General features: G+C 40.3%; 1 protein-coding gene across 1 annotated transcript in view; it reads left to right on the forward strand.

Moving 5' to 3' along the window:
• Positions 1-8,225, forward strand: part of unc5db (unc-5 netrin receptor Db) — a 49,057-nt gene extending 40,832 nt beyond the window's left edge. Inside the window, exons 15-16 of the mRNA XM_034691591.1 lie at positions 980-1,158; positions 6,935-8,225. Of these exons, the coding sequence (XP_034547482.1) occupies positions 980-1,158; positions 6,935-7,163 (408 nt within the window). The 3' untranslated portion in view covers positions 7,164-8,225. The remainder of the gene's footprint in view (positions 1-979; positions 1,159-6,934) is intronic.
• Positions 8,226-13,213: the final 4,988 nt, after the last annotated feature.

The raw sequence follows: 13,213 nt of genomic DNA on the forward strand, positions 1-13,213 counted from the left end.
AGTGTTTACAGTGTGATATGTTTATGTGGACAGAGGTTTTAAAAAAATGTAAATAGAAAAGATAGAATCTAAATCTATAAAATAGGAATAGAAACATAAATGTGTTAAAATTAAATTAAACTCCAAACAGAGATCATCTTAACTGGACCACAGCACATGACCAAGCAGTCACTGCCATCTGCTGGTCAAATGCTGAATCACATCAAACCCTCTGCAAAGAATCTGGAGCTGGATTGGACATGTCTCTTTGGTTAAACCATGATTAAGGAGTGAATCGCCATCTGCAGCATAACTCCTTCTTTGTGCTGCACACCTGACCCCAGTCTCCTCCCAATTCATTTAAACTTGACCAATGACAACAATGACACTTGAAAAAGGGAAGTCCTGGCCCTACAATCCTCTGTGCTCGGTACAAAAGAACACAAAGGTGTCCGTTACCCCAAGAGGCTTTACCAGAAGTAGACGCTAGCTAATGTGTTCTGATATTGCTACAGCAATAATAGTGATGTGGTTGTGGGCGCTGGATATGGAATGAGAGAGAGATAAAGGGCAGGGGAGAAAGGGGCAACCAACAGCACAAAACCTGAAGGGTGTAGGAACATGAGAGTTTCCTGCAGTGTTGAGAGAGGACTCATGGCAGCATCTTGTCTGGCCTGGCAGGATGTTGTGAAGGGAATGACTGATATTGTCCAGTATGCACCTTACTCAGTGTGCATCTTTGCAGTACAGACCCCCAAGGAACCAGACCTCCTGCAATGCCCTGTGCTGCAGTTTATCAGCTGCCACAGCTGCCAGGAATCATGTTTCCTTTCACCGCATAAATATAAATACTAGACCATTAAATGTATTCTATCTGTTAATGTGTGGTTGTATTTACAGAATCCTACATATGACTGTATTTAATCTAAACCTGATCCGCCAGGTATCATACCAGCCCCTGACCTCTGACCTCTGAGTCTTTCTTTTTCCTGCCATTAAGGCTGAAAAGGAGTCGGTTCCTTTCTTCAGGCAGACAGGCTGCACCATCATGGCTCAAACGGGGCCCAAGGCCTTCAAAATCCCCTTGTCCATCCGCCAGAGGATTTGTGCCGCTTTCGACGCTGCCAACGCCAAGGACAAGGATTGGAAACTCTTAGCCCAGAAACTCAACTTAGACCGGTGAGCGTTCGATGTGCATGTACTCTGAGATCGTATGTGTGAACCTCTTCTTCATGTATTTTGTTGTTGATCAATTCATTTAATTGTGGTTTGTCCCTTCTTCGTGCATTGTAGACATTTAAAGGTGCAGTCAGTAGAATTTAGTTGCATTTAGCAGAACACACTCTGTAGAAATGGAATATAATATTCATAAGCCTGTTTGCAAAGCATTTAGTGCAGGGGTGTCAAACATGCGGCCCGCGGGCCAAAACCGGCCCGCCAGAGGTTCCAATCCGGCCCTCCGGATGACTTTGCAAAGGGAAAAAATTACAGAGAAGTCAGAAACTGCAATTTTTCAATACAGTAACTGCTATTTCAAATTTGTCCTACAATCAAACGGATGACAGAGCGCACCTGAACAACGCTCTGGTACTTTTTATTTCTCAAAGTGAGGAAAAATAATATTTGCAGTTTGCATAATCCAGTGGAGATTCAGACTTTTTGGACCCCTGCATACAACACTGTCCAGCAAGCAAACTGTTCATGCTGGGAATGGGATGAATGGGAAAACCTGGCTCTGCTGTTAGTGGTGACACTCCAGGAAGTACTCCTCCACCCACCTTCAAACCCCCCTGCAGATCCTCACCTCAGCCACTGCTGTGTAGACCTGAGAGCTGCGTGGTGGCAGGACTGTATCTGACTAGAGAAAAGGCACAGTGCAGGGGCTGCTAGTTGCTGTGCCACACGTGGGGAAAGGAGAACCCTGTGTGCTCGGTGTGTTTTGCAGCAGATTTCAGTGCTTATAGAATATCATATTCGGCCCCACTTTGAGACTCATCATGGAGAAAAATACAACAGCTGTTTAAATAAAATTGGAGTTTTTGTTATTCATAGGTTATTATCTTATGATTTTACAGTTCCGGCCCACCTGAGATCAAATTGGACTGAATTTGGCCCCTGAACTGCAATGAGTTTGACATCCCTGATTTAGTGTATAATTACCTGAATTTAAAAGTCATGTTGTTTTTGTAAACTTAGAATGAGCTTTTTATATCTGCATAGGAGCGGGTCCACTTCCACGAAGGCTGCCATCTTGCACTGCCATGTTTTTACAGCAGCACAGAATTGATATACGTCATGCACATTTTTTTATTCAGCTGATTGTAAGAGTAAGAAGAAGAAGTAGAAGAAGTAGAAGAAGAAGAAGAAGAAGTAGAAGAAGAGGGTGGTTATTGTGCCCTAAAAAACTTTGTGTTGATACACCCCAATTATTATAACATCAAGAGGATTAGACCCTACCTGACAGAACACGCAACACAGCTCCTGGTTCAAGCTCTTGTAATGTCACGCATTGACTACTGCAACTCTCTACTGGCAGGCCTCCCTGCATTCACAGTTAAACCTCTGCAAATGATCCAGAACACAGCAGCACGTCTGGTCTTCAACCAGCCTAAGACAGCTCATGTCACTCCCCTGCTCATCTCACTACACTGGCTTCCAGTTGCAGCTCGCATCAGATACAAAACTCTAATCATGACTTACAAAGCAGTCACCAAAACTGCTCCAGTTTACCTGGAACCCCTCATCCAGGTCTACTGCCCTTCTCGCCCGCTACGCTCAGCCTCTGAAAAGTGCTTCCAGCACACAAGGCCTCAAAATCACTAGCTGGACTCTTCTCATCTGTTGTCCCTAAACGGTGGAATGAATTGGCCAACTCCATTCGATCTGCAGAGTCCCTCTCTACTTTCAAAAGACAGCTAAAGACCCAGCTCTTTAGGAAGCACTATGCACTTAGCTAGACTGTTCTCCACTGTTGTCCCCAGTGGTAGATCATGTCGTCCAGCTACAGTTGACTCACACTGTCCTGCTCTACTCTGGGAATCTGTGTTCAGCTCTTGAGTGACCCAGCACTTGGTACTTTGGTCATTATTGTGGTGATGTTAATTGTTGATGATGATAATGGAAGGTCTTAAATTGGTTGGTTGCTTCATTGTAGAAAAAAAAAAATAATAATAATAATAATAATTCCTTACTTATTTTTGTGCATTGCCTTTACACTGCTTGGCAGTACCTGCACCCAAATTGACTTGAAGCACTTTGTTACTCTTCCTGATCTTGTTTCCTCTTGTCTAGATCTTTGCTTGTGTTGTTCTTGTTCTCATATGTACGTCGCTTTGGATAAAAGCGTCTGCTAAATGACATTGTAACATTGTAACATTGTAAGATAAGAGGGGTGAGCAAGATCGTTAAATATTCCATTTCTACACACTGTACCTTTAAGATACTATACATTTTTTATTACACTTGTATTTTCCTAAGTTAGATGTGTCTCTGCTTGGTCTAAGCTCTGGTAGCTATCATCTCACAATGGGCCTCATTCACTAATAAATGTGTAGAATTGTTCTTACTCTGCACAGAAAATAAGTGCTCACGCAAAATCACTGTCAGATTCATGACACCTGTGTACCAGACAATTTTGTTCTCACCACTGTGGGTATATTAGTGAATCAGAATATGTAAAATTGACATGCGCGTGCCCGCAACCTGCAATCAGCATACTACCACGCCCCAATTCATCCATATAAGGACATCTGTTCGCTGCATCAAGACGCTGAATTTCACCTCAGCAGAAATTGAGGTGATTGTTTCGGAGTCACCATGACAAAAACAAATGAAGCCTGGGTTTCTTACTGAGGCTGTTACTGCTGTGTCTCCTGAGGTTCACACCGTGGCTCAGGTTAAGAAAAAAAGGTTTGATATTTAAGTGGATGCAAAAAAAATGACTAGCAGAACAGAAAAGAAGGAAGGAAACTGGAGGAGGACAAGGACCACCTGATCTGATCTGACAGCTCAGGATTAAAGAACAGCTGCGATTAATGGAGACACCTCCATATCAGGAATATGTTCCCCAAATGAGGGATAAAGAGGATATTCAACTGTCGCCTAATGGTCATTTATTTAATCTAATGAACACAGCACACCAGAATGATCTTTCACTCTTTCTCAGGGGCGTAGAGTAACTCGCCACCAGCTGTGTCCAAACACATCTAACGAGCCTGGGGTGGACTAGAGACTTAATCTAAATAAAACAAAAAAATATGCTCACCAATTAACCATCAGTTTCTTAGAGCAGGGGTTCCCAAAGTGGGAGTCAGGACCCCCTGGGGGGTCGCGAGACACATATGGGGGGTTGTGAGATGTCTTCCAGAATTTTTTTTTTAATTGTCAAAAATAGAACATTTTACCCATTATGATAAAAAAATATCAACAAAAATAGTATCTAACCTTGAAATAAAACCTTGAAAATAGAAAATGTGATGAGTTTTCTGCCTTTCCTTTTTTTTTTTTTTTTTTTTTTAATTTTATATATGCAACAGTGCAAAGACAAAATAAGTGACGATCCCCAAACAAAACACACACAACAAAAAATAAATAGATAAAGAAAATAAAAAAGAAACAAAATACAAAACACAGAACAAAACAAACAAAACAAGAGAATAGACTGTTATGGTGGGGAGTGTCAAGAAAGAGAAAAGAGAAAAACAATAGAAAGAGAAGATAAAGACTAGAAGAGAAAAAATGCTTGCTTTTGAGAAGGAGAAGAGAGGTTTTAGAGGGGGGATTATGAATGTGTGTGTGCAGTTATATGAGTGTTGATGTTTATGTGCATGTTGTAGTTTGATGGGTATTACAGGGTATTTATAAGTGGACTCTAGAAAGCTTGTAGTGTGCAACTGCGGATGATGAGGGCATGGTTGAGGGAGGAGCTGTAGGTACCAGCAGACTGGTATTGGCCCGGCCCGGCTCTGCAAAGGCAGCCCCCAGACCCTTGGGAGGGGACTTGCGAATTGCAGAGCCAGGCCAGGCCAGAGTCAGGTGCATACATTTTGGGGGGGCCACCAGACCCAAGGTAGGAAGCCCCCCCTCATGTGATGCACGCAATGATGATACAGTGATTGTTGATGATGAAACAGCTGTTATGTAAGACAGGTAGGGGTGGCAGAGGAGGTCCCAGTTTTATGCGGTGATCAGCGAGTCCTTTTATGTTTGTGTATGTATGTGTGCTTGTGTGTTTGTGTGTCTGTGCATTTGTGTATTTCTGTTTTAATGATGGAGGTGATGGGGTGCGGTTATGTCCTAAAGATGAAGAGAGGGGATGGAAACTAGATAGGAGCATGAAAGACGAAATCCGAGAGGTAATAATATAAACAAAACAAACCAAGAAAAAAAAAAAAAGGTATTATTGGTAAAAAAGATAGAGAGAGAAAAAAAAAGGGAGAAGTATTGGAGAGTCACTAATGTAAGTGATTAAGTAATAGGTAAAGGAACACAAAACAAATACAATCAAACCAACAAAATAAATAAATAAAATAAAATGTAAAAGATGTTAGGTTGAACTATTGAAAATTGAAGGCTAGATAACTAACATTACTGTGTATTCAGTTATAAATAAATAAACAAATTAAAAAAAATTTTAAATAGTAATAATAACAGTAATAATAATAATATTAATAATAATTATCATCACAACCAGTATCAGTACAACAACTAATTCTAATGAGAAATAATAATAATAATAATAATAATAATAATAGTAATAATAATAATAATAATAATGATAATAATACTAATAATAATAATAATAATAATAATAACAATAATAATAATAGTAATAATAATAATAATGATAATAATAATAATAATAAATAAAAAATAGTGAAAAAGACCTTCCTTTTTGCCACATGGCTATATGACAGTTACCTGGCTGTTTTCTTTTACTGAAAGTAGTTTAAATAGGTCATGCATTTAGTTCAAAGAGTATGTGTTTACATTTTCTGAGAAAGTTGGTTGTCATCATTTGTGTGTACGTACGCATGGTCTGAGGAATTTCTAAATTTGCGTACGCACAGTTTAAGCACTTATTCGTGCGCAATGTTATTGAATGAGGCCCAATGTGTGCAGAATCTGCTGGAGTCCTTTGAGACTCCAAATTAACTGGATAAGCTTTCCTCCCCAGGTTGGTTGTCTTTGAGCAGAGCTTGGTGGGACTAGCAAACGTTTATGTACAATACCAGTCAAAAGTTTTTACACCTTCTCATTCAATGGTTTGTATTTATTTAAATTATTTTCAACATTGTAGATTAATACTGAAGACATCAAAACTATGAAATAATCTGGTTTTACCATAATCTGGATTATAACAGTAGACAAATAGGACTATCCATTGTGTACTAACCCTACCTCTGAACAACACAACTGATGGTCTCAAACACATTAAGAAGGCAAGTCATTCTACACATGAACTCCTGACAAGGCTCATGTTCATTAGAAACCATTCCAGGAGACCACTTCATGAAGCAGACTGAGAGAATACCAAGAGTGTGCAAAGCTGTCATGAAGGAAAAAGGGGGCTACTTTACAGAATCTAAAATATAAAACAGATTCTGCTTTGTTTAACACTTTTTGGTTCATTCAATAATTCCATATATGTTCTTTCATAGTTTTGATGTCTTCAGTATTAATCTACAGAGTTTACAATCATTACAATAAATACAAACCTTGAATGAGAAGGTGTTTCCAAACTTTTGACTGGTAGTGAATTCATTTTTTTTACACAGTTATAATTGTTGACAGATTCAAATTGACTCATGCCTTTTAAAATGTGAACATAAATGTAACCATGGTGGATTGTCACATGTCTTGAACACATCACGTACTGTTGTCCCAGTCTTTTTATCTCCCAGGGTATCCTCTTCCTGTGTCACGTATTAATCCACCTTTATTTGCTCTTCTGCAGAAATCTGGGTTATTTTGCAAAGCAGCAGAGCCCGTCAGCAGTCATATTAAGCCTATGGGAGGTTCTCCACCAGGACACCACTGACCTTGACTCTCTAGCCAGTGCCCTTGAAGAAATCCACTCCAAATGCTCCACCAAGGACCAGAATGAGCCAGAGTGTGACTTCAATCCGAGGACCAACAAACAAACGAATCAGACACAGGACTCTGTTCACAAACACTCAGACTAAGAGAAAACTGACATGCTAAGGCATCTACCTGTGTGGTCACACAGGAGGTTATGGAGGAACACTGGTGCCCACCCTGGAGCTTCAGTAGGCTGGTGAGCAGGTGATGTGTACCAATCAGCTGAGCTGAGGCAGTATGGATCTACCCCAGTCCTTCAGAGTCAATCTACAAGTGGACATAAAGCCTATTTTAAGTTGATTCTTCATTCCCTCTTTGTTTTGAATAAGACATGCATCTATGAACACTTATTAGGACAGATAGGAAATTAGAGAGGAGGAGGAAGAGAGAAAGAAAAGTAAGAGGGGTTAACTCTGATATCATCACACGTCTTGCTAAATTTGAGTTGAAGAGGTTGAACATTTTTCCCTCATGTCTTCCCTACTTTTCTTGTTGGTGATAATGCACAGGTGGGGTCATCTTTTAGACAACTGAAATAGCCTCTCTCCACACACACACACACACACACACACACACACACACACACACACACGCACACACACACACAAATATTACTGTCAACAAATAAGTAAGCACTGAAAGGCTACTTTTTGACCAAGTGGCAACCTCCCATGTCTACTGAACCTTATAATCTCTTTTTTTTTTAAAGTTATATTTTGGGGCTTTTTTTTGCCTTTATTCGATAGGACATCTGAAGAGAGACAGGAAATATGTGGAGTAGAGAGTGGAGGAGGACATGCAGGAAATGGTCGCGGACGGGAATCGAACCGGCGACCCTTGCGACGAGGATTGTAGCCTCTGTATATGTGGCGCTTAGACCGCTAGGCCACCGGTGCCCGAACCTTATAATCTCAATAGTGTAATGCTTTTGTTTAAAACTCACCATGTTTAAAAAGATTTGTTGATTTTCAGACGTCTGAGTTGATCAGTGTCACGCACAGACATCAGATCACTATTCTTGTGCCTTGTTCAACTAATGTATGGATAGGTAATAAAAGACAGCAAATGATACCTATTTATTTTAAGCTATTAGTTGAAAAAGTGCAACCCCAATTTCCAAATAATTTGGGATACTGTGTAAAATATCAATAAAACAGTTTTTTTTTAAAATCATGTAAACCCTGTCATTGATTGAAAGTGTTGTGAAGACAACATATCAAATGTTGAAAGTAGACAAATTCATTGCTTTTAAAAATGATATGCTCATTTTGAATTTGATGAACATTTCAAAAAGGAGGGGACACCAAAGCACTAGAACAGGGGTGTCAAACATGCGGCCCGCGGGCCAAAACCGGCCCGCCAGAGGTTGCAATCCGGCCCACGGAACGACTTTGCAAAGTGAAAAAATTACAGATTAGACATTAACTGCAAATTTTCAATAAAAGTAACTACTATTTTAAATTTGTCCTCTGAGGGTCGCATACAATCATAGTGCTGATGGAGCGCACCTGAACAGCACTTTTTCCCGGGACTTTTTCCTCAAAGTGAGAAAATAGATTACTTGCTGTTTGCATAATCCGGTTGAGACTTATTAAGTCTTTTTAGAGCACTATAAGATGATCCACTAACTACTAACACTAGCACAACACCCCTGCATACAACACTGTCCAGCAAGCAAACAGTTCCTTTCGGAGCTGAGGGGTCCAGGATAGCCAACTTTACCTTCTTCATTATTATAATCTCTCTGTTCTTTTGCAGTAAAAATGACACTCTGTGTCAGGTGCATTGATAACTTGTTTGGTGTGTTTGCAGCAGGTTTCAGTGCTTAAAGAGTAAAATGTTCTGCCCCACTATGAGACTCATCATGGAGAACTGTTTTTGTAGAAAGATAGTTGATTACATTTTCAGCACATACTTGTACTATTTTGCACTAAAACAAAGGGAAAAATGTAAAGTTGTCGTTATTTATAGGTTATTATGTTATGATTTTACTGGTCCGGCCCACTTCAGATCAACTTGGGCTGTGTGTGGCCCCTGAACTGAAATTAGTTTGACACCCCTGCACTAGAAAATATGTGCAATGCTAAAAAACACTGTGAGGAACATCACCCAACTCAGGGACTGATAAGGTTCATTTGCAACAGGTAAGTAAAAGGGTAACTCACAGAGGCTGTTATCGAAACGGCTTGCAACATACTACCTACGAATGTAGTAGGCACAAGGTGCTGCATACTACATACTACGTTTGAATTTAGTATGTAGTACGTCTGTTCTGTTGGATCTGTTCTGCAGGATGCTGGGTCAGACGTCACTGGATTTCCAGTTTCGGAAAGCAAAAGTGAACAACGGCCAAGCTGATAGATAAACTGCTTCTTCAGCAAATCTCAAGGTCAGCCTATTTTCACTTGCGCAATATTTCTAAAATTAGACACTTCCTATCTCAGAGCGACGCAGGAAAACTAGTCCATGCATTTGTTACCTCCAGGTTAGATTACTGTAACTCCCTCTTATCAGGCTGCCCCAATAAGTCTCTAAAGACTCTTCAGCTAGTTCAAAACGCTGCAGCTCGAGTATTGACTAAAACTAGGAAGAGAGAGCACATCTCTCCAGTGTTAGCTTCTCTACACTGACTCCCAATAAAATGCAGAATAGAATTTAAAATCCTTCTTTTAACCTACAAAGCCCTTAAAAATCAGGCACCCTCGTATCTTAAAGAGCTCATAGTGCCCTATTACCCCTCTAGAACTCTACGCTCCCAACATGCAGGCTTGCTAGTTGTACCTAAAATCTCTAAAAGTAGTGTGGGAGGTAGAACCTTCAGTTATCAGGCCCCTCTCCTTTGGAATCATCTACCAGTCAGGGTCCGGGAGGCAGACACCCTCTCTACTTTGAAGAGTAGGCTTAAAACTTTCCTTTTTGACAAAGCTTATAGTTAGAGCTGGATCAGGCTTGGACCAGCTTTTGTCATGCTGCTATAGGCTTAGACTGTTGGGGGAGCTGGCGCACTGACACACTGGGATCCTAGCTCACCCCTTCCCCCCAACCCCTTCATCACTTACTTTAACTCTTCCTGTCCCATTAAAGTTACTAACCATAGACCTTTCTGGAGTCCCTGAGCTCCATTGTCTCGTAGATTCCTCTGAGCTGCCGTAGACGTCCTCCTGCTGCGGACGATCTGGACTCCAGCTGATACGGACATACTGGACTCCAGCGACAACAGCTTCTACGACTCGTCTCATTCTGCCTGAGGTTTCTGCCTGTTAAAGGAAGTTTGTCCTCTCCACTGTAACTAGCTAAATACTGTGAGGTGCAATGCTCATGGTGGATTAAGGTGGGGTCAGACTGAGTCTTATCTTGTCTTGGTGTTGGGTCTCTGTTCATAATTTGACATAGAGTGGTCTAGACCTGCTCTGTTTGTAAAAGCGTCTTGAGATAATGTTTGTTGTGATTTGGCGCTATACAAATAAAGATTGATTGATTGATTGATTTAGCATCACTTGGGATTTAAAAAGTTAAGAAGTGGTTTATATGGAATTTAATAATTTTCACAGCCCCTAAAAACAGTGCTTCCGTCATATACGGAACAAAGAAGAAGCAGAACGTTCATCACTTATCCTGTTTAGGGATGCAGGGGGCTGGAGCCTATCCCAGCTGTCAGTGGGCCCAGGACAGGTGGCCTCTGGTTTTAAGTTTGCAGTCCATGTATCTGATGGAAACCCTCCAACATCTAAGATAGAGCTGGATCATCCACGCGTCACGACTCCCAGGACTCTTCAGAGTACTTTTTGTAAATGAGTTGAGGTGTGTCGAGCCATCGGACAGACAGAAGGTGAGAGTCAGACATGAGCAGTGGATCCCCGAGTCACAGGATGAAGCCTCTCTCCTGGTCGGAATAAAGAGGTGAAATAAATTATTGAAGAGTTGATGCCCTTCAGTGAGAAACAAACTCATTATCCTGCCATCATTAGAGGAAGTGGTCAGTGTGCGACAGCGGTGCAGCCATCGATTGATTGGTGGACGATCCCCGGAGGTTAATCATCGACAGGATGGAGGGGTCAGCCTCTCCAGGATTCGATCGATTCAACCTCATCTGAAACTCTGAGAACTTGACTCGAGAGGAAACACTCCAGCATCCAGGTCATCCCCAGAGATCCAGACTTTATGAAGAGATTAGAACCAGGATGAGCTCAGGGTGAGGATTAACCCGTCTCACAACTGCAATGCCATAACAAATGTGGCGGTGCATTATCCATCTCCAAGATTCCTGTCATGACTCCCCTCTCCGTCTGGTGCCCTGATACTCTTTGTTAGTTTTGAGGGATCTGTTTTCTTTACTCCTCCCTCTCTGTCAAATCTTACCAGCATGTTTTGGTGGAAATGTGTTGGTTCCTCTCCTTCCTCTCATTCTGTTTCACTCGTTCAGACATCCACCATTGAAACTACAGCCCGCTTCAAACGCTCCCACAATGGTCGATCAGATGCTTTTACATTTTAAATTATTATTATTATTTATGTATTTATTTATTTTATTATTATTTATGTAATTCTTTGATAACTTTTTATTCATTTTTGACTGATTTTGAAGGAGTGAATAGTCCAATATATTCTGTCAGTACAATTCATTCAGCCATGTCATTGTAATGATGACAATGCACAAGTGAACAAAATGACAACACAAGCCTACAAATGAACAGTTTTTATAATTCCCCCTACATCGATCTTGGATCTGAAATATACCTGCAAGACAGATATTTACAGTAAGTCTGGAAAATATATAGGCAACTTAATAAATAAATAAATAAATAAATGGATTCAAAATAGAACTACAATGGTATAATGTAACAGGTTAATTCATAATATAGTTCTGGCAAAGTTAAGTGCCTCCATTCTGTTTTTAAGCATAACCTATTATTATTATTTTTAATCAAATAATTATTATAATTATTTAGCATTTTTATATATATTGTATATATTGTTTTAAACTTTTTGATCTTATTGTGATGTGAGAATATATTGTATTGTATATATACGTATGTATTGTCTAATGTGATTTACTATTACTTTTATTAATTATTATTAATAATTAATTATTATTATTGTTATTTTGCTTTGGCAATATTGGTTTCCTTTTTTACTTCCAAGACAATAAAGCTGTTTGAATTGAATTAATAGAGAGAGAGAGAGAGAGAGAGAGAGAGAGAGAGAGAGAGAGAGAGAGAGAGAGAGAGAGAGAGAGAGAGAGAGAGAGAGAGAGATGAACTAGAGTGATGTTCTCCTGTAGAACACTAGGTGGAGCTGTCCTCTTACTCACTGTGAGCTCAAACTGCAGACTGGAGAGAGCTACAGGTAATGATCACAAACAGGAAGTTTCTACAGGTGATGATCACAAACAGGAAGTGTCTACAGGTGTTGATCACAAACAGGAAGTGTCTACAGGTGATGATCACAAACAGGAATTGTCTACAGGTAATGATGAAAAACAGGAAGTGTCTACAAGTGATGATCACAAACAGGAAGTGTCTACAGGTAATGATGAAAAACAGGAAGTGTCTAAAGGTGATGATCACAAACAGGAAGTGTCTACAAGTGATGATCATAAACAGGAAGTGTGTACAGGTAATGATTATAAGCAGGAAGTGTCTACAATTGATGATCATAAACAGGAAGTGTCTACAATTGATGATCACAAACAGGAAGTGTCTACAAGTGATGATCATAAACAGGAAGTGTGTACAGGTAATGATTATAAGCAGGAAGTGTCTACAATTGATGATCATAAACAGGAAGTGTCTACAAGTGATGATCATAAACAGGAAGTGTCTACAAGTGATGATCACAAACAAGAAGCAGGCTGAAAAACCACACACACACACACACACACACACACACACACACACACACACACATTCACACACACACACACACACACACACACACACACATTCACACACACACACTCACATACACATTCTCTCTACCTATAACACTTGTTGCAGTATCACACACACTGACAGCGTGTGTGTGTGTGTGTGTGTGTGTGTGTGTGTGTGTGTGTGTGTGTGTGTGTGTGTGTGTGTGTGTGTGTGTGTGTGTGTGTGTGATGCAGGACTCTGACTCTGTGTGTTCTGCTTGAAACAGTCAGACTCAGAGCAGC

Source organism: Notolabrus celidotus, chromosome 9 (genome assembly GCF_009762535.1).
Source record: "Notolabrus celidotus isolate fNotCel1 chromosome 9, fNotCel1.pri, whole genome shotgun sequence".
NCBI lineage: Eukaryota > Metazoa > Chordata > Actinopteri > Labriformes > Labridae > Notolabrus > Notolabrus celidotus.